Source organism: Oncorhynchus keta, unplaced genomic scaffold (assembly GCF_023373465.1).
Source record: "Oncorhynchus keta strain PuntledgeMale-10-30-2019 unplaced genomic scaffold, Oket_V2 Un_contig_1509_pilon_pilon, whole genome shotgun sequence".
NCBI lineage: Eukaryota > Metazoa > Chordata > Actinopteri > Salmoniformes > Salmonidae > Oncorhynchus > Oncorhynchus keta.
This window is the reverse complement of record NW_026279127.1, coordinates 215,465-242,500: the sequence shown is the minus strand read 5'-3', so window position 1 is coordinate 242,500 and position 27,036 is coordinate 215,465. Positions and strand designations below refer to the sequence as shown.

The following is a 27,036-nucleotide window of genomic DNA, read 5'->3' as shown; positions in this document are numbered from 1 at the left end:
AAAAGCTTGTCTGGAGAAGACAAGGTGAGCGCTACCATCAGTCCTGTGTCATGCCAACAGTAAAGCATCCTGAGACCATTCATGTGTGGGGTTGCTTCTCAGCCAAGGGAGTGGGGCTCACTCACAATTTTGCCTAAGAACACAGCCATGAATAAAGAATGGTACCAACACATCCTCCGAGAGCAACTTCTCCCAACCATCCAGGAACAGTTTGGTGATGAACAATGCCTTTTCCAGCATGATGGAGCACCTTGCCATGAGGCAAAAGTGATATCTAAGTGGCTCGGGGAACAAAACATAGATATTTTGGGTCCATGGCCAGGAAACTCCCCAGACCTTAATCCCATTGATAACTTGTGGTCAATCCTTAAGAGGCGGGTGGACAAACAAAAACCCACAAATTCTGACAAACTCCAAGCACTGATTATGCAAGAATGGGCTGCCACCAGTCAGGATGTGGCCCAGAAGTTGATTGACAGCATGCCACCAGTCAGGATGTGGCCCAGAAGTTAATTGACAGCATGCCACCAGTCAGGATGTGGCCCAGAAGTTAATTGACAGCATGCCACCAGTCAGGATGTGGCCCAGAAGTTAATTGACAGCATGCCACCAGTCAGGATGTGGCCCAGAAGTTAATTGACAGCATGCCAGGGCGGATTGCAGAGGTCTTGAAAAAGAAGGGTTAACACTGCAAATATTGACTCTTTGCATCAACTTCATGTAATTGTCAATAACAGCCTTTGACACTTATGAAATGCTTGTAATTATACTTCAGTATTCCATAGTAAGACACTGAAGCAGCAAACTTTGTGAAAATTAATATTTGTGTCATTCTCAAAACGTTTGGCCACGACTGTACAGCTGGGCTTGGCTCAGTATGACTCAGCTCAGTAGTGTGAAAGGGGTATTATTTCGTCAGGAGTCGGTGTGACAGGTTAAGGCCAGTCAGGGAGAGGCAGAGGGGAGGGGCTCTTACCTGTTCCAGGTTAAGGCCAGTCAGGGAGAGGCAGAGGGGAGGGGCTCTTACCTGTTCCAGGTTAAGGCCAGTCAGGGAGAGGCAGAGGGGAGGGGCTCTTACCTGTTCCAGGTTAAGGCCAGTCAGGGAGAGGCAGAGGGGAGGGGCTCTTACCTGTTCCAGGTTAAGGCCAGTCAGGGAGAGGCAGAGGGGAGGGGCTCTTACCTGTTCCAGGTTAAGGCCAGTCAGGGAGAGGCAGAGGGGAGGGGCTCTTACCTGTTCCAGGTTAAGGCCAGTCAGGGAGAGGCAGAGGGGAGGGGCTCTTACCTGTTCCACAGTGAGGGGCGAACAGATCTCCTCTCCTCTCAGGATCATGGACCTCTGGGTCAGAACCTCAGACAGCTGGAACGAGTCCAGGCCCAGCAGATCACTGACATTACTGACCACTGAGAAAGAGACAGAGAGATATGTTACTGACCACTAGAGAGACAAACAGATGTGTTACTAACCACTGGAGAGACAGACAGATATGTTACTGACCACTGGAGAGACAGACAGATATGTTACTGACCACTGGAGAGACAGACAGATATGTTACTGACCACTGGAGAGACAGACATATATGTTACTGACCACTGGAGAGACAGACAGATATGTTACTGACCACTGGAGAGACAGACAGATATGTTACTGACCACTGGAGAGACAGACAGATATGTTACTGACCACTGGAGAGACAGACAGATATGTTACTGACCACTGGAGAGACAGACAGATATGTTACTGACCACTGGAGAGACAGACAGATATGTTACTGACCACTGGAGACAGACAGATGTGTTACTGACCACTGGAGACAGACAGATGTGTTACTAACCACTGGAGAGACAGACAGATATGTTACTGACCACTGGAGAGACAGACAGATATGTTACTGACCACTGGAGAGACAGACAGATATGTTACTGACCACTGGAGAGACAGACATATATGTTACTGACCACTGGAGAGACAGACAGATATGTTACTGACCACTGGAGACAGACAGATGTGTTACTAACCACTGGAGAGACAGACAGATATGTTACTGACCACTGGAGAGACAGACAGATATGTTACTGACCACTGGAGAGACAGACAGATATGTTACTGACCACTGGAGAGACAGACATATATGTTACTGACCACTGGAGAGACAGACAGATATGTTACTGACCACTGGAGACAGACAGATGTGTTACTAACCACTGGAGAGACAGACAGATATGTTACTGACCACTGGAGAGACAGACATATATGTTACTGACCACTGGAGAGACAGACAGATATGTTACTGACCACTGGAGAGACAGACAGATATGTTACTGACCACTGGAGAGACAGACATATATGTTACTAACCACTGGAGGACAGACAGATATGTTACTGACCACTGGAGAGACAGACAGACAGATGTGTTATTGACCACTAGAGAGACAGACAGATATGTTACTGACCACTGGAGAGAGACAGCCAGACAGACATGTAACCAACCACTGGAGAGACAGAGAGATATGTTACTGACCACTGGAGAGACAGACAGATATGTTACTGACCACTGGAGAGACAGACAGATATGTTACTGACCACTGGAGAGACAGACAGATATGTTACTGACCACTAGAGAGACAGACAGATGTGTTACTAACCACTGGAGAAAGACAGACAGATATGTTACTGACCACTGGAGAGACAGACAGATATGTTACTAACCACTAGAGAGAGACAGACAGATATGTTACTGACCACTGGAGAGACAGACAGATATGTTACTGACCACTGGAGAGACAGACATATATGTTACTGACCACTGGAGAGACAGACAGATATGTTACTGACCACTGAGACAGACAGATGTGTTACTAACCACTGGAGAGACAGACAGATATGTTACTGACCACTGGAGAGACAGACAGATATGTTACTGACCACTGGAGAGACAGACAGATATGTTACTGACCACTGGAGAGACAGACATATATGTTACTGACCACTGGAGAGACAGACAGATATGTTACTGACCACTGGAGACAGACAGATGTGTTACTAACCACTGGAGAGACAGACAGATATGTTACTGACCACTGGAGAGACAGACATATATGTTACTGACCACTGGAGAGACAGACAGATATGTTACTGACCACTGGAGAGACAGACAGATATGTTACTGACCACTGGAGAGACAGACAGATATGTTACTAACCACTGGAGAGACAGACAGATATGTTACTGACCACTGGAGAGACAGACAGACAGATGTGTTATTGACCACTAGAGAGACAGACAGATATGTTACTGACCACTGGAGAGAGACAGCCAGACAGACATGTAACCAACCACTGGAGAGACAGAGAGATATGTTACTGACCACTGGAGAGACAGACAGATATGTTACTGACCACTGGAGAGACAGACAGATATGTTACTGACCACTGGAGAGACAGACAGATATGTTACTGACCACTAGAGAGACAGACAGATGTGTTACTAACCACTGGAGAAAGACAGACAGATATGTTACTGACCACTGGAGAGACAGACAGATATGTTACTAACCACTAGAGAGAGACAGACAGATATGTTACTGACCACTGGAGAGACAGACAGATGTGTTACTAACCACTGGAGAGAGAGACAGACAGATATGTTACTAACCACTAGAGACAGACAGATGTGTTACTGACCACTAGAGAGACAAACAGATGTGTTACTAACCACTGGAGAGACAGACAGATATGTTACTGACCACTGGAGAGACAGACAGATATGTTACTGACCACTGGAGAGACAGACAGATATGTTACTGACCACTGGAGAGACAGACATATATGTTACTGACCACTGGAGAGACAGACAGATATGTTACTGACCACTGGAGAGACAGACAGATATGTTACTGACCACTGGAGAGACAGACAGATATGTTACTGACCACTGGAGAGACAGACAGATATGTTACTGACCACTGGAGAGACAGACAGATATGTTACTGACCACTGGAGAGACAGACAGATATGTTACTGACCACTGGAGACAGACAGATGTGTTACTGACCACTGGAGACAGACAGATGTGTTACTAACCACTGGAGAGACAGACAGATATGTTACTGACCACTGGAGAGACAGACAGATATGTTACTGACCACTGGAGAGACAGACAGATATGTTACTGACCACTGGAGAGACAGACATATATGTTACTGACCACTGGAGAGACAGACAGATATGTTACTGACCACTGGAGACAGACAGATGTGTTACTAACCACTGGAGAGACAGACAGATATGTTACTGACCACTGGAGAGACAGACAGATATGTTACTGACCACTGGAGAGACAGACAGATATGTTACTGACCACTGGAGAGACAGACATATATGTTACTGACCACTGGAGAGACAGACAGATATGTTACTGACCACTGGAGACAGACAGATGTGTTACTAACCACTGGAGAGACAGACAGATATGTTACTGACCACTGGAGAGACAGACATATATGTTACTGACCACTGGAGAGACAGACAGATATGTTACTGACCACTGGAGAGACAGACAGATATGTTACTGACCACTGGAGAGACAGACATATATGTTACTAACCACTGGAGAGACAGACAGATATGTTACTGACCACTGGAGAGACAGACAGACAGATGTGTTATTGACCACTAGAGAGACAGACAGATATGTTACTGACCACTGGAGAGACAGCCAGACAGACATGTAACCAACCACTGGAGAGACAGAGAGATATGTTACTGACCACTGGAGAGACAGACAGATATGTTACTGACCACTGGAGAGACAGACAGATATGTTACTGACCACTGGAGAGACAGACAGATATGTTACTGACCACTAGAGAGACAGACAGATGTGTTACTAACCACTGGAGAAAGACAGACAGATATGTTACTGACCACTGGAGAGACAGACAGATATGTTACTAACCACTAGAGAGAGACAGACAGATATGTTACTGACCACTGGAGAGACAGACAGATATGTTACTGACCACTGGAGAGACAGACAGATATGTTACTGACCACTGGAGAGACAGACAGATATGTTACTGACCACTGGAGACAGACAGATGTGTTACTAACCACTGGAGAGACAGACAGATATGTTACTGACCACTGGAGAGACAGACAGATATGTTACTGACCACTGGAGAGACAGACAGATATGTTACTGACCACTGGAGAGACAGACATATATGTTACTGACCACTGGAGAGACAGACAGATATGTTACTGACCACTGGAGACAGACAGATGTGTTACTAACCACTGGAGAGACAGACAGATATGTTACTGACCACTGGAGAGACAGACATATATGTTACTGACCACTGGAGAGACAGACAGATATGTTACTGACCACTGGAGAGACAGACAGATATGTTACTGACCACTGGAGAGACAGACAGATATGTTACTAACCACTGGAGAGACAGACAGATATGTTACTGACCACTGGAGAGACAGACAGACAGATGTGTTATTGACCACTAGAGAGACAGACAGATATGTTACTGACCACTGGAGAGAGACAGCCAGACAGACATGTAACCAACCACTGGAGAGACAGAGAGATATGTTACTGACCACTGGAGAGACAGACAGATATGTTACTGACCACTGGAGAGACAGACAGATATGTTACTGACCACTGGAGAGACAGACAGATATGTTACTGACCACTAGAGAGACAGACAGATGTGTTACTAACCACTGGAGAAAGACAGACAGATATGTTACTGACCACTGGAGAGACAGACAGATATGTTACTAACCACTAGAGAGAGACAGACAGATATGTTACTGACCACTGGAGAGACAGACAGATGTGTTACTAACCACTGGAGAGAGAGACAGACAGATATGTTACTAACCACTAGAGACAGACAGATGTGTTACTGACCACTAGAGAGACAGACAGATATGTTCCTGACCACTGGAGAGAGACAGACAGACAGACATGTAACTAACCACTGGAGAGACAGACAGATATGTTACTGACCACTGGAGAGAGACAGACAGATATGTTACTAACCACTGGAGAGACAGACAGATATGTTACTAACCACTGGAGAGACAGACAGATATGTTACTGACCACTAGAGAGACAGACAGATATGTTACTGACCACTGGAGAGACAGACAGATATGTTACTAACCACTGGAGAGACAGACAGATATGTTACTGACCACTGGAGAGACAGACAGACAGATGTGTTATTGACCACTAGAGAGACAGACAGATATGTTACTGACCACTGGAGAGAGACAGCCAGACAGACATGTAACCAACCACTGGAGAGACAGAGAGATATGTTACTGACCACTAGAGAGACAGACAGATGTGTTACTAACCACTGGAGAAAGACAGACAGATATGTTACTGACCACTGGAGAGACAGACAGATATGTTACTAACCACTAGAGAGAGACAGACAGATATGTTACTGACCACTGGAGAGACAGACAGATGTGTTACTAACCACTGGAGAGAGAGACAGACAGATATGTTACTAACCACTAGAGACAGACAGATGTGTTACTGACCACTAGAGAGACAGACAGATATGTTCCTGACCACTGGAGAGAGACAGACAGATATGTTACTAACCACTGGAGAGACAGACAGATATGTTACTGACCACTGGAGAGACAGACAGATATGTTACTAACCACTGGAGAGACAGACAGATATGTTACTGACCACTAGAGAGACAGACAGATATGTTACTGACCACTGGAGAGACAGACAGATATGTTACTAACCACTGGAGAGACAGACAGATATGTTACTGACCACTGGAGAGACAGACAGATATGTTACTGACCACTGGAGAGAGACAGACAGATATGTTACTAACCACTAGAGAGACAGACAGATATGTTACTGACCACTGGAGAGACAGACAGATATGTTACTAACCACTGGAGAGACAGACAGATATGTTACTGACCACTGGAGAGACAGACAGATATGTTACTGGCCACTGGAGAGACAGACAGATATGTTACTGACCACTGGAGAGACAGACAGACAGATGTGTTACTGACCACTAGAGAGACAGACAGATATGTTCCTGACCACTGGAGAGAGACAGACAGACATGTAACTAACCACTGGAGAGACAGACAGATATGTTACTGACCACTGGAGAGACAGACAGATATGTTACTGACCACTGGAGAGAGACAGACAGACAGACATGTAACTAACCACTGGAGAGACAGACAGATATGTTACTGACCACTGGAGAGAGACAGACAGATATGTTACTGACCACTGGAGAGACAGACAGATATGTTACTGACCACTGGAGAGACAGACATATATGTTACTGACCACTGGAGAGACAGACAGACAGATATGTTACTGACCACTGGAGAGACAGACAGATATGTTACTAACCACTGGAGAGAGAGACAGAAATATGTGTTACTGAGGGTGGTATGGAGGGTGTTATGGGGGTGGTATGGAGGGTGTTATGGGGGTGGTATGGGGGTGGTAGGGAGGGTGTTATGGGGGTGGTATGGGGGTGGTAGGGGGTGGTGGTGGTATGGAGGTGGTTGTCCTTCTGGAAGGTTCTCCCATCTCCAATGAGGAACTCTGGAGCTGTCAGAGGGACCATCGGCTTCTTGGTCAGCTCCCTGACCAAGTCCCTTCTCCCACGATTGCTCAGGTCGGCGGGCGGCCAGCTCTAGGAAGAGTCTTGGTGGTTCCAAACTTCTTCCATTTAAGAATGGTGGAGGCCTGTGCCTCGACACAATCCCGTCTCGGAGCTCTACGGACAATTCCTTTGACCTAATGTCTTGGTTTTTGCTCTGACATGCACTGTAAACTGTGGGACCTTATATATACAGGTGTGTGCCTCTCCACATCATCATGTCCAATCAATAGAATTTACCACAGGTGGACTCCAAGTTGTGGAAACATCTCAGGGATCATCAATGGAAACAGGATGCACCTGAGCTCAATGCAGAGTCTCATAGCAAAGGGTCTGAATACTTTTTAAATCAGGTATTTATAACATTTATAAAATGGGGTATTATATATATATATATATATATATATGTATTACGGGGTATTGTGTGTAGATTGATGAGGAAAATGTGTACTTGAATCAATTTTAGAAAAAGGCTGTAATGTAATAAAATGTGGAAAAAGTCAAGGTTTCTGAATACTTTCCGAAGGCTCTGTACATAGTTTTTGTCAGCAGGCTTTGTCTTTAACTGAAGCGTTACCTCAGCTTCATTATCATTCATTAGAATAACCTCCCACCTCCTCTCTTCCTCCCTCCCCATCCCCTCCCCTCCTTTCCTCTCCTCCCTCCCCCTCCCTCTATCCCCCCCCTCCCTCCTTTCCTCTCCTCTACTCCCTCCCCCCTCCCTCCCTCCCTCCCTCCCTCCCTCCCTCCCTTCCTCTCCTCTACTCCCTCCCTCCCTCCCTCCTTTCCTCTCCTCTACTCCCTCCCTCCCTCCCTCCCTCCCTCCTTTCCTCTCTCCCTCCCCCCTCCCTCCCCCCCCCCCCCTCCCTCCCTCCCTCCCCCCCCCTCCCTCCCTCCCTCCCCCTCCCTCCCTCCCTCCCCCTCCCTCCCCCTCCCTCCCTCCCTCCCTCCCTCCCTCCCCCCCTCCCTCCCTCCCTCCCCCCCCCTCCCCCCTCCCTCCCCCTCCCCCCCTCCCCCCCCTCCCTCCCCCTCCCTCCCTCCCTCCCTCCCTCTCCCTTCTCTCCTTCCATCTCCCCTCCCTCCTTCTCCTCCCTCTCACCTCCTTTGGATGTGATCTGTGCCCTCCTGCGGTCATGAACTCTATGTTCCCCATCAGGAGAACAGCAGACAGCAGACTCCCCCCTCCCTCCCTCCCTCCCTCCCTCCCTCCCTCCCTCCCCTCCCTCCCCCTCCTCCCTCCCTCCCTCCCTCCCTCCCTCCCTCCCCCTCCCTCCCCCCTCCCCCTCCCTCCCTCCCTCCCTCCCTCCCTCCCTCCTCCCTCCCCCTCCCTCCCTCCCTCCCTCCTCCCTCCCTCCCTCCCTCCCTCCCTCCCTCCTTTCCTCTCCCTCCCCCTCCCTCCCTCCCTCCCCCCCCTCCCTCCCTCCCTCCCCCTCCCCCTCCCTCCCTCCCTCCCCCCCCTCCCTCCCTCCCTCCCCTCCCTCCCTCCCTCCCTCCCCCCTCCCTCCCTCCCTCCCTCCCTCCCCCCTCCCTCCCCTCCCCCCCTCCCTCCCCCTCCCTCCCTCCCCCTCCCTCCCTCCCTCCCTCCCTCCCTCCCTCCCTCCCTCCTTCCTTCTCCTTCCATCTCCCCTCCCTCTCTTCTCCTCCCTCTCACCTCCTTTGGATGTGATCTGTGCTCCTCCTGCGGTCATGAACTCTATGTTCCCCATCAGGAGAACAGCAGACAGCAGACTCCCTCTCCCTCCCTCCCTCCCTCCCTCCCTCCCTCCTCCCTCCCCCTCCCTCCCTCCCTCCCTCCCTCCCTCCCTCCCTCCCTCCCTCCCTCCCCCCTCCCCCCTCCCTCCCTCCCTCCCTCCCTCCCTCCCTCCCTCCCTCCCTCCCTCCCTCCCTCCCTCCCTCCCTCCCTCCCTCCCTCCCCTCCCTCCCTCCTTTCCTCTCCCCTCCCCCCTCCCTCCCTCCCTCCCTCCCTCCCTCCTCCCCCTCCCTCCCTCCCTCCCTCCTCCCTCCCTCCCTCCCCCTCCCTCCCTCCCTCCTTTCCCCCTCCCTCCCTCCCTCCCTCCCTCCCCCTCCCTCCCTCCCTCCCCCCCCCTCCCTCCCCCCTCCCCCCCCTCCCCCTCCCTCCCCCTCCCCCTCCCTCCCTCCCTCCCTCCCTCTCTTCCTTCTCTCCTTCCATCTCCCCTCCCTCTCTTCTCCTCCCTCTCACCTCCTTTGGATGTGATCTGTGCTCCTCCTGCGGTCATGAACTCTATGTTCCCCATCAGGAGAACAGCAGACAGCAGACTCCCTCCCTCCCTCCCTCCCTCCCTCCCTCCCTCCCTCCCTCCCTCCCTCCCTCTCACCTCCTTTGGATGTGATCTGTGCTCCTCCTGCGGTCATGAACTCTATGTTCCCCATCAGGAGAACAGCAGACAGCAGCTTGAGGACGTCACGTATCTCCTCCTCACTGAACTGCATCACCTTTAGAGCCTCCTGGTAGTAGCAGAGACAGAGAGATTATGAGATTCCTTGTACTGAACACAGACAGGATAATACATGCTGCAGGGCGCATGATCAAAAGTATCTCAGAGTAGGAATGCTCTAGGATACAGATCATAATGAATCAAATGACACGGACAGAGAGTACCTGATCTTAAATTGCCACTTTTACTCTGAGACATTTGTTGAATACAGGCCCATAATCAACACATCTGGTGGGACTGTAGTTATTCTACTGGGTTATTCCGCCCTCTGGTGGCAGCTTGTGAAGGTACAACCAGCCTCACCATAACACTGTCATAGAGCTGCAGGTCATCGAGACTCCTGTCCTTCACACAGCCAGACTGACTCAGGTAGTGGTATGACTCTGGGCCCTCAGACAGGAAGTACAACTCTGGAACACAGACATAAAATAACTTTAGGCAGTTATTTTCTTCAGGAACATTTTCTAGAGACACAAACAAAGTCCCACTGTATTTAAATCAATTCAAATTGTATTTGTGACATGCTTCGTACAGGTGTAGACGAACAGTGAAATGCTTAATTACGATGCAGAGTTCAAGTTAAAGAATCAGAAACATACAAATAATAACAGAAATAGTGACAAGGAATAAATACACAGTGAATAACAAACACCAATAACAAGTAAAAAATAACACGGCTATACACAGGAAGTAGAAAATAACACGGCTATACACAGGAAGTAGAAAATAACACGGCTATACACAGGAAGTAGAAAATAACACGGCTATACACAGGAAGTAGAAAATAACACGGCTATAAACAGGAAGTAGAAAATAACACGGCTATACACAGGAAGTAGAAAATAACACGGCTATACACAGGAAGTAGAAAATAACACGGCTATACACAGGAAGTAGAAAATAACACGGCTATAAACAGGAAGTAGAAAATAACATGGCTATATACAGGCTATAAACAGGATAAACAGGAAGTAAAAATAACATGGCTATATACAGGAAGTAGAAAATAACACGGCTATACACAGGAAGTAGAAAATAACACGGCTATAAACAGGAAGTAGAAAATAACATGGCTATACACAGGAAGTAGAAAATAACACGGCTATAAACAGGAAGTATAAAATAACATGGCTATATACAGGCAGTATAAAATAACACGGCTATACAGAGAGTATAAAATAACATGGCTATACACAGGAAGTATAAAATAACATGGCTATATACAGGAAGTATAAAATAACATGGTTATATACAGGAAGTACCGAGTCGATGTGCAGGAGTGAAAGGTCATTGAGGTAGCTAAAGTGCCTTCAGTAAGTATTCACACCCATTGACTGATTCAGCACTTTGTTGTTTTACAGCCTGATTTAAACATGTATTATTGTCAAAGTAAATGATGTTTTTAGACATTTTTATAAATAAATAAAAACTGAAAAGCTGAAATGTCTTGAGTCATGTATTCAACCCCTTTGTTATGACAAGCCTAAATAAGGTCAGGAGTAGAAATGTGCTTAACAAGTCACATAATAAGTTGCATGAACTACCTCATCTCTGTACCCCACACATAATTATCTTTACGCTCCCTCAGCAGTGAATTTCAAACACAGTCTCAACCACACAGACCAGGGAGGTTTTCCCAGTGCCTCACAAAGAAGGGCACCTATTGGTAGATGGGTATTTTTAAAAAACAGATACTGAATATCCATTTGAGCATGAGGAAGTTATTAACTAGACTTTGGATGGTGTATCAATACACCCAGTCACTACAAAGATACAGGTTTCATTCCTAACTCAGTTGCCAGAGAGGAAGGAACCCGCTCTAGGATTTCACCATGAGGCCAATGGTGACTTTAAAACAGAGGATGGATCAACAACATTGTAGTTACTCCACAATACTAACCTAATTGACAGAGTGAAAAGGAAGCCTGTACAGAATACAAAATATTCCAAAACATGCATCCTGTTTACATCAAGGCACTAAAGTAAAACTGCTAAACATGTGGCAGCAATCAATGATGAGGAGGTGAGGTGAGGGGAGGGGATGGGGAGGGAGGAAGAGAGGAGGTGGGAGGTTATTCTAATGAATGATAATGAAGCTGAGGTAACACTTCAGTTAAAGACAAAGCCTGCTGACAAAAACTATGTACAGAGCCTTCGGAAAGTATTCAGAAACCTTGACTTTTTCCACATTTTGTTGCATTACAGCCTTTTTCTAAAATTGATTTAAAAAAATACATTTTCCTCATCAATTTGTCCTTGATACAAAGTGTTACTGTATGTTTGGGGAAAAGCAATGCAACACATGACTGAGTACCACTCTCCATATCTTCATGCATGTGGTGGCTGCATCATGTTATGGGGAATCGTTAAGGACAGGGGAGTTTTTCAGGATAAAGACGTAATGGAATGGAGCTCATAAGCACAGGCAACATCCTAGAGGAAAACCTGGTTCAGTCTGCATTTCAACAGACACTGGGAGATTAATTGACCTTTCATCAGGACAATACCCCAAAACACAAGGTCAAATCTACACTGGAGATGCTTACCAAGAAGACAGTGAATGTTCCTGAGTGGCCGAGTTACAGTTCTGACTTAAATCAGTTGAACATCTATGGCAGAGACCTGAAAAGGGTTGTCTAGCAATGATCAACAACCAACTTCACAGAGCTTGAAGAATTTATAAAAGAATAATGGGCAAATATTGCGCAATCCAGGTGCGGAAAGCTCTTAGAAACTTACCCAGAAAGAGTCACAGCTGTAATCACTGCCAAATGTCACACCCTGATCTGTTTCACCTGTCTTTGTGTTTGTCTCCACCCCCCACCAGGTGTCCCACCCTGATCTGTTTCACCTGTCTTTGTGCTTGTCTTCACCCCCCTCCAGGTGTCCCACCCTGATCTGTTTCACCTGTCTTTGTGTTTGTCTCCACCCCCCTCCAGGTGTCACACCCTGATCTGTTTCACCTGTCTTTGTGCTTGTCTCCACCCCCCTCCAGGTGTAACACCCTGATCTGTTTCACCTGTCTCCACCCCCCTCCAGGTGTCACACCCTGATCTGTTTCACCTGTCTTTGTGCTTGTCTCCACCCCCACCAGGTGTCACACCCTGATCTGTTTCACCTGTCTTTGTGCTTGTCTCCACCCCCTCCAGGTGTAACACCCTGATCTGTTTCACCTGTCTCCACCCCCTCCAGGTGTCACACCCTGATCTGTTTCACCTGTCTTTGTGTTTGTCTCCACCCCCTCCAGGTGTCACACCCTGATCTGTTTCACCTGTCTTTGTGTTTGTCTCCACCCCCTCCAGGTGTCCCACCCTGATCTGTTTCACCTGTCTTTGTGCTTGTCTCCACCCCCTCCAGGTGTCACACCCTGATCTGTTTCACCTGTCATTGTGGTTGTCTTCACCCCCACCAGGTGTCACACCTGATCTGTTTCACCTGTCTTCACCCCCTCCAGGTGTAACACCCTGATCTGTTTCACCTGTCTTTGTGCTTGTCTCCACCCCCTCCAGGTGTCACACCCTGATCTGTTTCACCTGTCTTTGTGTTTGTCTCCACCCCCTCCAGGTGTCACACCCTGATCTGTTTCACCTGTCTTTGTGTTTGTCTCCACCCCCCTCCAGGTGTCACACACTGATCTGTTTCACCTGTCTTTGTGCTTGTCTCCACCCCCTCCAGGTGTCACACCCTGATCTGTTTCACCTGTCTTTGTGTTTGTCTCCACCCCCTCCAGGTGTCACACCCTGATCTGTTTCACCTGTCTCCACCCCCCCCCAGGTGTCACACCCTGATCTGTTTCACCTGTCTTTGTGCTTGTCTCCACCCCCTCCAGGTGTCACACCCTGATCTGTTTCACCTGTCTTCACCCCCCCCAGGTGTCACACCCTGATCTGTTTCACCTGTCTCCACCCCCACCAGGTGTCACACCCTGATCTGTTTCACCTGTCTTTGTGTTTGTCTCCACCCCCTCCAGGTGTCACACCTGATCTGTTTCACCTGTCTTTGTGTTTGTCTCCACCCCCTCCAGGTGTCACACCCTGATCTGTTTCACCTGTCTTTGTGCTTGTCTCCACCCCCTCCAGGTGTCACACCCTGATCTGTTTCACCTGTCTTTGTGTTTGTCTCCACCCCCCTCCAGGTGTCACACCCTGATCTGTTTCACCTGTCTTTGTGCTTGTCTTCACCCCCCTCCAGGTGTCCCACCCTGATCTGTTTCACCTGTCTTTGTGTTTGTCTCCACCCCCCACCAGGTGTCACACCCTGATCTGTTTCACCTGTCTTCACCCCCCTCCAGGTGTCACACCCTGATCTGTTTCACCTGTCTTTGTGCTTGTCTCCACCCCCTCCAGGTGTCACACCCTGATCTGTTTCACCTGTCTTTGTGCTTGTCTCCACCCCCCTCCAGGTGTCACACCCTGATCTGTTTCACCTGTCTTTGTGTTTGTCTCCACCCCCCTCCAGGTGTCCCACCCTGATCTGTTTCACCTGTCTTTGTGTTTGTCTCCACCCCCTCCAGGTGTCACACCCTGATCTGTTTCACCTGTCTTTGTGTTTGTCTCCACCCCCTCCAGGTGTCACACCCTGATCTGTTTCACCTGTCTTTGTGCTTGTCTCCACCCCCTCCAGGTGTCACACCCTGATCTGTTTCACCTGTCTCCACCCCCCTCCAGGTGTCATTCTGTTTCACCTGTCTTTGTGCTTGTCTCCACCCCTCCAGGTGTCACACCTGATCTGTTTCACCTGTCTTTGTGTTTGTCTCCACCCCCCTCCAGGTGTCACACCTGTTTGTCTCCACCCCCCTCCAGGTGTCCCACCCTGATCTGTTTCACCTGTCTCCACCCCCCACCAGGTGTCACACCCTGATCTGTTTCACCTGTCTTTGTGTTTGTCTCCACCCCCTCCAGGTGTCCCACCCTGATCTGTTTCACCTGTCTCCACCCCCCACCAGGTGTCACACCTGATCTGTTTCACCTGTCTTTGTGTTTGTCTTCACCCCCTCCAGGTGTCACACCCTGATCTGTTTCACCTGTCTTTGTGCTTGTCTCCACCCCCCACCAGGTGTCACACCCTGATCTGTTTCACCTGTCTTTGTGCTTGTCTCCACCCCCTCCAGGTGTAACACCCTGATCTGTTTCACCTGTCTCCACCCCCTCCAGGTGTCACACCTGATCTGTTTCACCTGTCTTTGTGTTTGTCTCCACCCCCTCCAGGTGTCACACCCTGATCTGTTTCACCTGTCTTTGTGTTTGTCTCCACCCCCTCCAGGTGTCCCACCCTGATCTGTTTCACCTGTCTTTGTGCTTGTCTCCACCCCCTCCAGGTGTCACACCCTGATCTGTTTCACCTGTCATTGTGGTTGTCTTCACCCCCCACCAGGTGTCACACCCTGATCTGTTTCACCTGTCTTCACCCCCCTCCAGGTGTAACACCCTGATCTGTTTCACCTGTCTTTGTGCTTGTCTCCACCCCCCTCCAGGTGTCACACCCTGATCTGTTTCACCTGTCTTTGTGTTTGTCTCCACCCCCCTCCAGGTGTCACACCCTGATCTGTTTCACCTGTCTTTGTGCTTGTCTCCACCCCCTCCAGGTGTCACACACTGATCTGTTTCACCTGCCTTTGTGCTTGTCTCCACCCCCTCCAGGTGTCACACCCTGATCTGTTTCACCTGTCTTTGTGTTTGTCTCCACCCCCTCCAGGTGTCACACCCTGATCTGTTTCACCTGTCTCCACCCCCCACCAGGTGTCACACCCTGATCTGTTTCACCTGTCTTTGTGCTTGTCTCCACCCCCTCCAGGTGTCACACCCTGATCTGTTTCACCTGTCTTCACCCCCCCTCCAGGTGTCACACCCTGATCTGTTTCACCTGTCTCCACCCCCCCCAGGTGTCACACCCTGATCTGTTTCACCTGTCTTTGTGCTTGTCTCCACCCCCCTCCAGGTGTCACACCCTGATCTGTTTCACCTGTCTTTGTGCTTGTCTCCACCCCCCCTCCAGGTGTCACACCCTGATCTGTTTCACCTGTCTTTGTGCTTGTCTCCACCCCCTCCAGGTGTCACACCCTGATCTGTTTCACCTGTCTTTGTGCTTGTCTCCACCCCCTCCAGGTGTCACACCCTGATCTGTTTCACCTGTCTTTGTGCTTGTCTCCACCCCCTCCAGGTGTCCCACCCTGATCTGTTTCACCTGTCTTTGTGTTTGTCTCCACCCCCCACCAGGTGTCACACCCTGATCTGTTTCACCTGTCTTCACCCCCTCCAGGTGTCACACCCTGATCTGTTTCACCTGTCTTTGTGCTTGTCTCCACCCCCTCCAGGTGTCACACCCTGATCTGTTTCACCTGTCTTTGTGCTTGTCTCCATCCCCTCCAGGTGTCACACCCTGATCTGTTTCACCTGTCTTTGTGTTTGTCTCCACCCCCACCAGGTGTCCCACCCTGATCTGTTTCACCTGTCTTTGTGCTTGTCTCCACCCCCTCCAGGTGTCACACCCTGATCTGTTTCACCTGTCTTTGTGTTTGTCTCCACCCCCTCCAGGTGTCACACCCTGATCTGTTTCACCTGTCTTTGTGCTTGTCTCCACCCCTCCAGGTGTCACACCCTGATCTGTTTCACCTGTCTCCACCCCCTCCAGGTGTCATACCCTGATCTGTTTCACCTGTCTTTGTGCTTGTCTCCACCCCCTCCAGGTGTCACACCCTGATCTGTTTCACCTGTCTTTGTGTTTGTCTCCACCCCCTCCAGGTGTCACACCTGTTTGTCTCCACCCCCTCCAGGTGTCCCACCCTGATCTGTTTCACCTGTCTCCACCCCCCACCAGGTGTCACACCCTGATCTGTTTCACCTGTCTTTGTGCTTGTCTCCACCCCCCTCCAGGTGTCACACCCTGATCTGTTTCACCTGTCTTCACCCCCCTCCAGGTGTCACACCCTGATCTGTTTCACCTGTCTTTGTGTTTGTCTCCACCCCCTCCAGGTGTCACACCCTGATCTGTTTCACCTGTCTTTGTGTTTGTCTCCACCCCCCTCCAGGTGTCACACCCTGATCTGTTTCACCTGTCTTTGTGTTTGTCTCCACCCCCCTCCAGGTGTCACACCCTGATCTGTTTCACCTGTCTTTGTGTTTGTCTCCACCCCCTCCAGGTGTCACACCCTGATCTGTTTCACCTGTCTTTGTGTTTGTCTCCACCCCCTCCAGGTGTCACACCCTGATCTGTTTCACCTGTCTTTGTGTTTGTCTCCACCCCCCTCCAGGTGTCACACCCTGATCTGTTTCACCTGTCTTTGTGCTTGTCTCCACCCCCTCCAGGTGTCACACCCTGATCTGTTTCACCTGTCTTTGTGTTTGTCTCCACCCCCTCCAGGTGTCACACCCTGATCTGTTTCACCTGTCTTTGTGTTTGTCTCCACCCCCCTCCAGGTGTCACACCCTGATCTGTTTCACCTGTCTTTGTGTTTGTCTCCACCCCCCTCCAGGTGTCACACCCTGATCTGTTTCACCTGTCTTCACCCCCCTCCAGGTGTCACACCCTGATCTGTTTCACCTGTCATTTGTGTTTGTCTTCACCCCCTCCAGGTGTCACACCCTGATCTGTTTCACCTGTCTTTGTGTTTCCCCCCACCAGGTGTCCCACCCTGATCTGTTTCACCTGTCTTTGTGCTTGTCTCCACCCCCTCCAGGTGTCACACCCTGATCTGTTTCACCTGTCTTCACCCCCCCAGGTGTCACACCCTGATCTGTTTCACCTGTCATTGTGTTTGTCTTCACCCCCTCCAGGTGTCACACCCTGATCTGTTTCACCTGTCTCCACCCCCACCAGGTGTCCCACCTGATCTGTTTCACCTGTCTTTGTGCTTGTCTCCACCCCCCTCCAGGTGTCACACCCTGATCTGTTTCACCTGTCTTTGTGTTTGTCTCCACCCCCTCCAGGTGTCACACCCTGATCTGTTTCACCTGTCTTTGTGTTTGTCTCCACCCCCTCCAGGTGTCCCACCTGATCTGTTTCACCTGTCTTTGTGTTTGTCTCCACCCCCTCCAGGTGTCCCACCCTGATCTGTTTCACCTGTCTTCACCCCCTCCAGGTGTCACACCCTGATCTGTTTCACCTGTCATTGTGTTTGTCTTCACCCCCCTCCAGGTGTCACACCCTGATCTGTTTCACCTGTCTCCACCCCCCACCAGGTGTCCCACCCTGATCTGTTTCACCTGTCTTTGTGCTTGTCTCCACCCCCTCCAGGTGTCACACCCTGATCTGTTTCACCTGTCTTCACCCCCTCCAGGTGTCACACCCTGATCTGTTTCACCTGTCATTGTGTTTGTCTTCACCCCCTCCAGGTGTCACACCCTGATCTGTTTCACCTGTCTCCACCCCCCTCCAGGTGTCCCACCCTGATCTGTTTCACCTGTCTTTGTGCTTGTCTCCACCCCCCTCCAGGTGTCACACCCTGATCTGTTTCACCTGTCTTTGTGTTTGTCTCCACCCCCCTCCAGGTGTCACACCCTGATCTGTTTCACCTGTCTTTGTGTTTGTCTCCACCCCCCTCCAGGTGTCCCACCCTGATCTGTTTCACCTGTCTTTGTGTTTGTCTCCACCCCCTCCAGGTGTCCCACCCTGATCTGTTTCACCTGTCTTCACCCCCTCCAGGTGTCACACCCTGATCTGTTTCACCTGTCTTTGTGTTTGTCTCCACCCCCTCCAGGTGTCACACCCTGATCTGTTTCACCTGTCTTTGTGTTTGTCTCCACCCCCCTCCAGGTGTCACACCCTGATCTGTTTCACCTGTCTTTGTGTTTGTCTCCACCCCCTCCAGGTGTCACACCCTGATCTGTTTCACCTGTCTTTGTGTTTGTCTCCACCCCCCTCCAGGTGTCACACCCTGATCTGTTTCACCTGTCTTTGTGTTTGTCTCCACCCCCTCCAGGTGTCACACCCTGATCTGTTTCACCTGTCTTTGTGCTTGTCTCCACCCCCCTCCAGGTGTCACACCCTGATCTGTTTCACCTGTCTTTGTGCTTGTCTTCACCCCCTCCAGGTGTCACACCCTGATCTGTTTCACCTGTCTTTGTGCTTGTCTTCACCCCCTCCAGGTGTCCCACCCTGATCTGTTTCACCTGTCTTTGTGCTTGTCTCCACCCCCTCCAGGTGTCACACCCTGATCTGTTTCACCTGTCTTTGTGTTTGTCTTCACCCCCTCCAGGTGTCACACCCTGATCTGTTTCACCTGTCTTTGTGCTTGTCTCCACCCCCTCCAGGTGTCACACCCTGATCTGTTTCACCTGTCTTTGTGTTTGTCTCCACCCCCCTCCAGGTGTCACACCCTGATCTGTTTCACCTGTCTTTGTGCTTGTCTCCACCCCCTCCAGGTGTCCCACCCTGATCTGTTTCACCTGTCTTTGTGTTTGTCTTCACCCCCACCAGGTGTCACACCCTGATCTGTTTCACCTGTCTTCACCCCCTCCAGGTGTCACACCCTGATCTGTTTCACCTGTCTTTGTGCTTGTCTCCACCCCCTCCAGGTGTCACACCCTGATCTGTTTCACCTGTCATTGTGTTTGTCTTCACCCCCTCCAGGTGTCACACCCTGATCTGTTTCACCTGTCTTTGTGCTTGTCTCCACCCCCTCCAGGTGTCACACCCTGATCTGTTTCACCTGTCTTTGTGCTTGTCTCCACCCCCTCCAGGTGTCACACCCTGATCTGTTTCACCTGTCTTTGTGTTTGTCTCCACCCCCCACCAGGTGTCCCACCCTGATCTGTTTCACCTGTCTTTGTGTTTGTCTCCACCCCCTCCAGGTGTCACACCCTGATCTGTCTCACCTGTCTTTGTGTTTGTCTCCACCCCCTCCAGGTGTCACACCTTGATCTGTTTCACCTGTCTTTGTGCTTGTCTCCACCCCCTCCAGGTGTCACACCCTGATCTGTTTCACCTGTCATTGTGTTTGTCTTCACCCCCCCAGGTGTCACACCCTGATCTGTTTCACCTGTCATTGTGCTCGTCTCCACCCCCCTCCAGGTGTCCCACCCTGATCTGTTTCACCTGTCTTTGTGCTTGTCTCCACCCCCTCCAGGTGTCACACCCTGATCTGTTTCACCTGTCTTTGTGCTTGTCTCCACCCCCCTCCAGGTGTCACACCCTGATCTGTTTCACCTGTCTTTGTGCTTGTCTCCACCCCCACCAGGTGTCACACCCTGATCTGTTTCACCTGTCTTTGTGCTTGTCTCCACCCCCCACCAGGTGTCACACCCTGATCTGTTTCACCTGTCTTTGTGCTTGTCTCCACCCCCTCCAGGTGTCCACCCTGATCTGTTTCACCTGTCTTTGTGCTCGTCTCCACCCCCTCCAGGTGTCACACCCTGACCTGTTTCACCTGTCTTTGTGCTTGTCTCCACCCCCTCCAGGTGTCACACCCTGATCTGTTTCACCTGTCTTCACCCCCTCCAGGTGTCACACCCTGATCTGTTTCACCTGTCTTTGTGCTTGTCTCCACCCCCTCCAGGTGTCACACCTGATCTGTTTCACCTGTCTTTGTGCTTGTCTTCACCCCCTCCAGGTGTCCCACCCTGATCTGTTTCACCTGTCTTTGTGCTTGTCTCCACCCCCTCCAGGTGTCACACCCTGATCTGTTTCACCTGTCTTTGTGCTTGTCTCCACCCCCCTCCAGGTGTCACACCCTGATCTGTTTCACCTGTCTTTGTGCTTGTCTTCACCCCCCTCCAGGTGTCCCACCCTGATCTGTTTCACCTGTCTTTGTGCTTGTCTCCACCCCCCACCAGGTGTCACACCCTGATCTGTTTCACCTGTCTTTGTGCTTGTCTCCACCCCCCTCCAGGTGTCCCACCCTGATCTGTTTCACCTGTCTTTGTGCTTGTCTCCACCCCCTCCAGGTGTCACACCCTGATCTGTTTCACCTGTCTTTGTGCTTGTCTCCACCCCCCTCCAGGTGTCACACCCTGATCTGTTTCACATGTCTTTGTGCTTGTCTTCACCCCCTCCAGGTGTAACACCCTGATCTGTTTCACCTGTCTTTGTGTTTGTCTCCACCCCCCACCAGGTGTCACACCCTGATCTGTTTCACCTGTCTTCACCCCCCTCCAGGTGTCACACCCTGATCTGTTTCACCTGTCATTGTGCTTGTCTCCACCCCCACCAGGTGTCACACCCTGATCTGTTTCACCTGTCATTGTGCTCGTCTCCACCCCCTCCAGGTGTCACACCCTGATCTGTTTCACCTGTCATTGTGCTTGTCTCCACCCCCTCCAGGTGTCACACCCTGATCTGTTTCACCTGTCATTGTGCTTGTCTCCACCCCCCTCCAGGTGTCACACCCTGATCTGTTTCACCTGTCATTGTGCTTGTCTCCACCCCCCTCCAGGTGTCACACCCTGATCTGTTTCACCTGTCTTTGTGCTTGTCTCCACCCCCCTCCAGGTGTCACACCCTGATCTGTTTCACCTGTCTTTGTGCTTGTCTTCACCCCCTCCAGGTGTCACACCCTGATCTGTTTCACCTGTCTTCACCCCCCTCCAGGTGTCACACCCTGATCTGTTTCACCTGTCTTTGTGCTTGTCTCCACCCCCCTCCAGGTGTCCCACCCTGATCTGTTTCACCTGTCTTTGTGTTTGTCTCCACCCCCCTCCAGGTGTAACACCCTGATCTGTTTCACCTGTCTTTGTGCTTGTCTCCACCCCCCCAGGTGTCACACCCTGATCTGTTTCACCTGTCTTTGTGCTTGTCTCCACCCCCTCCAGGTGTCACACCCTGATCTGTTTCACCTGTCTTTGTGTTTGTCTCCACCCCCTCCAGGTGTCACACCCTGATCTGTTTCACCTGTCATTGTGTTTGTCTTCACCCCCTCCAGGTGTCACACCCTGATCTGTTTCACCTGTCATTGTGCTCGTCTCCACCCCCTCCAGGTGTCCCACCCTGATCTGTTTCACCTGTCTTTGTGCTTGTCTCCACCCCCTCCAGGTGTCACACCCTGATCTGTTTCACCTGTCTTTGTGCTTGTCTCCACCCCCTCCAGGTGTCACACCCTGATCTGTTTCACCTGTCTTTGTGCTCGTCTCCACCCCCACCAGGTGTCACACCCTGATCTGTTTCACCTGTCTTTGTGCTTGTCTCCACCCCCTCCAGGTGTCACACCCTGATCTGTTTCACCTGTCTTTGTGCTTGTCTTCACCCCCTCCAGGTGTCACACCCTGATCTGTTTCACCTGTCTTCACCCCCTCCAGGTGTCACACCCTGATCTGTTTCACCTGTCTTTGTGCTTGTCTCCACCCCCTCCAGGTGTCCCACCCTGATCTGTTTCACCTGTCTTTGTGCTTGTCTCCACCCCCTCCAGGTGTCACACCCTGATCTGTTTCACCTGTCTTTGTGCTTGTCTCCACCCCCTCCAGGTGTCACACCCTGATCTGTTTCACCTGTCTTTGTGCTTGTCTCCACCCCCTCCAGGTGTCACACCCTGATCTGTTTCACCTGTCTTTGTGCTTGTCTCCACCCCCTCCAGGTGTCACACCCTGATCTGTTTCACCTGTCTTTGTGCTTGTCTCCACCCCCTCCAGGTGTCCCACCCTGATCTGTTTCACCTGTCTTTGTGCTTGTCTCCACCCCCCTCCAGGTGTCACACCCTGATCTGTTTCACCTGTCTTTGTGCTTGTCTCCACCCCCTCCAGGTGTCACACCCTGATCTGTTTCACCTGTCTTTGTGCTTGTCTCCACCCCTCCAGGTGTCCCACCCTGATCTGTTTCACCTGTCTGTGTGCTTGTCTCCACCCCTCCAGGTGTCCCACCCTGATCTGTTTCACCTGTCTTTGTGTTTGTCTCCACCCCCTCCAGGTGTCACACCCTGATCTGTTTCACCTGTCTTTGTGTTTGTCTCCACCCCTCCAGGTGTCACACCCTGATCTGTTTCACCTGTCTTTGTGCTTGTCTCCACCCCTCCAGGTGTCCCACCCTGATCTGTTTCACCTGTCTTTGTGCTTGTCTCCACCCCCTCCAGGTGTCACACCCTGATCTGTTTCACCTGTCTTTGTGTTTGTCTCCACCCCCTCCAGGTGTCACACCCTGATCTGTTTCACCTGTCTTTGTGTTTGTCTCCACCCCCTCCAGGTGTCACACCCTGATCTGTTTCACCTGTCTTTGTGCTTGTCTCCATCCCCCTCCAGGTGTCCCACCCTGATCTGTTTCACCTGTCTTTGTGTTTGTCTCCACCCCCTCCAGGTGTCACACCCTGATCTGTTTCACCTGTCTTTGTGCTTGTCTCCACCCCCTCCAGGTGTAAGATATCCCTCTAGTGGTGTGGGGGATGTGCTTTGGCAAAGTGGGTGGGGTTATATCCTTCCTGTTTGGCCCTGTCCGGGGGTGTCCTCGGATGGGGCCACAGTGTCTCCTGACCCCTCCTGTCTCAGCCTCCAGTATTTATGCTGCAGTAGTTTATGTGTCGGGGGCTAGGGTCAGTTTGTTATATCTGGAGTACTTCTCCTGTCCTATTCGGTGTCCTGTGTGAATCTAAGTGTGCGTTCTCTAATTCTCTCCTTCTCTCTTTCTTTCTCTCTCTCGGAGGACCTGAGCCCTAGGACCATGTCCCAGGACTACCTGACATGAGGACTCCTTGCTGTCCCCAGTCCACCTGGCCATGCTCCTGCTCCAGTTTCAACTGACCTGAGCCCTAGGACCGTGCCCCAGGACTACCTGACATGAAGGCTCCTTGCTGTCCCCAGTCCACCTGACTGTGCTGCTGCTCCAGTTTCAACTGTTCTGCCTTATTATTATTCGACCATGCTGGTCATTTATGAACATTTGAACATCTTGGTCATGTTCTGTTATAATCTCTACCCGGCACAGCCAGAAGAGGACTGGCCACCCCACATAGCCCGGTTCCTCTCTAGGTTTCTTCCTAGGTTTTGGCCTTTCTAGGGAGTTTTTCCTAGCCACCGTGCTTTTACACCTGCATTGTTTGCTGTTTGGGGTTTTAGGCTGGGTTTCTGTACAGCACTTTGAGATATCAGCTGATGTACGAAGGGCTATATAAATAAATTTGATTTGATTTGATTTGATTTGATTTGTAACACCCTGATCTGTTTCACCTGTCTTTGTGTTTGTCTCCATCCCCCTCCAGGTGTCACACCCTGATCTGTTTCACCTGTCTTTGTGCTTGTCTCCATCCCCTCCAGGTGTCACACCCTGATCTGTTTCACCTGTCTTTGTGCTTGTCTCCACCCCCCTCCAGGTGTCACACCCTGATCTGTTTCACCTGTCTTTGTGTTTGTCTCCACCCCCTCCAGGTGTCCCACCCTGATCTGTTTCACCTGTCTTTGTGCTTGTCTCCACCCCCCTCCAGGTGTCACACCCTGATCTGTTTCACCTGTCTTTGTGCTTGTCTCCACCCCCTCCAGGTGTCACACCCTGATCTGTTTCACCTGTCTTTGTGTTTGTCTCCACCCCCCTCCAGGTGTCACACCCTGATCTGTTTCACCTGTCTCCACCCCCCTCCAGGTGTCACACCCTGATCTGTTTCACCTGTCTTTGTGCTTGTCTCCACCCCCTCCAGGTGTCACACCCTGATCTGTTTCACCTGTCTCCACCCCCCTCCAGGTGTCACACCCTGATCTGTTTCACCTGTCTTTGTGCTTGTCTCCACCCCCTCCAGGTGTCACACCCTGATCTGTTTCACCTGTCTTTGTGCTTGTCTCCACCCCCTCCAGGTGTCACACCCTGATCTGTTTCACCTGTCTCCACCCCCTCCAGGTGTCACACCCTGATCTGTTTCACCTGTCTTTGTGCTTGTCTCCACCCCCACCCCCTCCAGGTGTCACACCCTGATCTGTTTCACCTGTCTCCACCCCCTCCAGGTGTCACACCCTGATCTGTTTCACCTGCCTTTGTGCTTGTCTCCACCCCCTCCAGGTGTCACACCCTGATCTGTTTCACCTGTCTTTGTGCTTGTCTCCACCCCCTCCAGGTGTCACACCCTGATCTGTTTCACCTGTCTTTGTGCTTGTCTTCACCCCCCTCCAGGTGTCCCACCCTGATCTGTTTCACCTGTCTTTGTGTTTGTCTCCACCCCCTACCAGGTGTCACACCCTGATCTGTTTCACCTGTCTTTGTGCTCGTCTTCACCCCCCCCAGGTGTTTCCCCTCATTATCCTGTGTATTTATACCTGCGTTTTCTGTTTTTCTGTTGCCAGTTGGTCCCGTCAAGTACTACCAGCGTGTTTCCGTGTTTCCTGTGCTCTAGTCTTCTAAGTTCTGACCTTTCTGCCTGTCCTGTCCTGTCCTGTCCTGACCCTGATCCTGATCCTGCTCGCTGTCCTGTACCTGCCTGACTCTGATGTGGATTATGACCCTTTGCCTGCCTTGACTTACCTGTCCAGTACAGCCTCAGTGTTCACTTCTTAGCCTGAGTCCTTGTACGTACAGCCTCAGTGTTCACTGTCTTAGCCTGAGTCCTGATAATAGGCTATTGGGTACTGTCTAAAACTGTAAGTGTACAGCCTCAGTGTTCACTGTCTTAGCCTGAGTCCTGATAATAGGCTATTGGGTACTGTCTAAAACTGTAAACGTACAGCCTCAGTGTTTACTGTCTTAGCCTGAGTCCTGATAAAAACTAGGCTAGTGGGTACTGTCCTGATAAAACTGTAAAACTGGGCACAGCCTCAGTGTTTACTGTCTTAGCCTGAGTCCTGATAATAGGCTATTGGGTACTGTCTAAAACTGTAAGGGCACGGCCTCAGTGTTTACTGTCTTAGCCTGAGTCCTGATAATAGGCTATTGGGTACTGTCTAAAACTGTAAGGGCACAGCCTCAGTGTTTACTGTCTTAGCCTGAGTCCTGATAATAGGCTATTGGGTACTGTCTAAAACTGTAAGGGTACAGCCTCAGTGTTTACTGTCTTAGCCTGAGTCCTGATAATAGGCTATTGGGTACTGTCTAAAACTGTAAGGGCACAGCCTCAGTGTTTACTGTCTTAGCCTGAGTCCTGATAATAGGCTATTGGGTACTGTCTAAAACTGTAAGGGTACAGCCTCAGTGTTTACTGTCTTAGCCTGAGTCCTGATAATAGGCTATTGGGTACTGTCTAAAACTGTAAGGGTACAGCCTCAGTGTTCACTGTCTTAGCCTGAGTCCTGATAATAGGCTATTGGGTACTGTCTAAAACTGTAAGGGCACGGCCTCAGTGTTTACTGTCTTAGCCTGAGTCCTGATAATAGGCTATTGGGTACTGTCTAAAACTGTAAGGGCACAGCCTCAGTGTTTACTGTCTTAGCCTGAGTCCTGATAATAGGCTATTGGGTACTGTCTAAAACTGTAAGGGTACAGCCTCAGTGTTTACTGTCTTAGCCTGAGTCCTGATAATAGGCTATTGGGTACTGTCTAAAACTGTAAGGGTACAGCCTCAGTGTTTACTGTCTTAGCCTGAGTCCTGATAATAGGCTATTGGGTACTGTCTAAAACTGTAAGGGTACAGCCTCAGTGTTCACTGTCTTAGCCTGAGTCCTGATAATAGGCTATTGGGTACTGTCTAAAACTGTAAACGTACAGCCTCAGTGTTCACTGTCTTAGCCTGAGCCCTGGTACCAAAGGTGCTTCTACAAAGAATTGACTTAGGGACGTGAATACTTACAGTATGTATATTTAATATTTCTGTATTTAATTTTCAATTAATTTGCAAAGATTTCTAAAAACATGTCTTCACTTTGTCGTTATGGGGTATTGTGTATAGATGGTGCGACTGGCTTCCGGGGTTAAGCGGGCATTTTGTCAAGAAGCAGTGCGGCTGGATTGTGTTTCAGGGGACGCACGGCTCCTGACCTTCGCCCCCCGAGTCCGTATGGGAGTTGCAGAGTCAATGTGGAGGCTATATACAGGGTGTTACGGTACAGAGTCAATGTGGAGTC

The 27,036-nt window shown here is 50.4% G+C and overlaps 1 protein-coding gene across 3 annotated transcripts in view; it reads right to left on the bottom strand.

Moving 5' to 3' along the window:
• Positions 1-27,036, bottom strand: part of LOC118383701 (unconventional myosin-X-like) — a 284,313-nt gene that overhangs the window by 116,417 nt on the left and 140,860 nt on the right. Inside the window, exons 8-10 of one of the 3 annotated variants that reach the window (XM_052502082.1) lie at positions 10,448-10,554; positions 10,025-10,154; positions 1,283-1,401 (exon numbers count right to left, since the gene is read on the bottom strand). In XM_052502082.1, the coding sequence (XP_052358042.1) occupies positions 1,283-1,401; positions 10,025-10,154; positions 10,448-10,554 (356 nt within the window). Of the gene's footprint in view, positions 1-1,282; positions 1,402-9,339; positions 9,405-9,888; positions 9,954-10,024; positions 10,155-10,447; positions 10,555-27,036 lie in introns of those variants that run through there. The other 2 variants (XM_052502084.1, XM_052502085.1) reach the window with 2 other exon arrangements.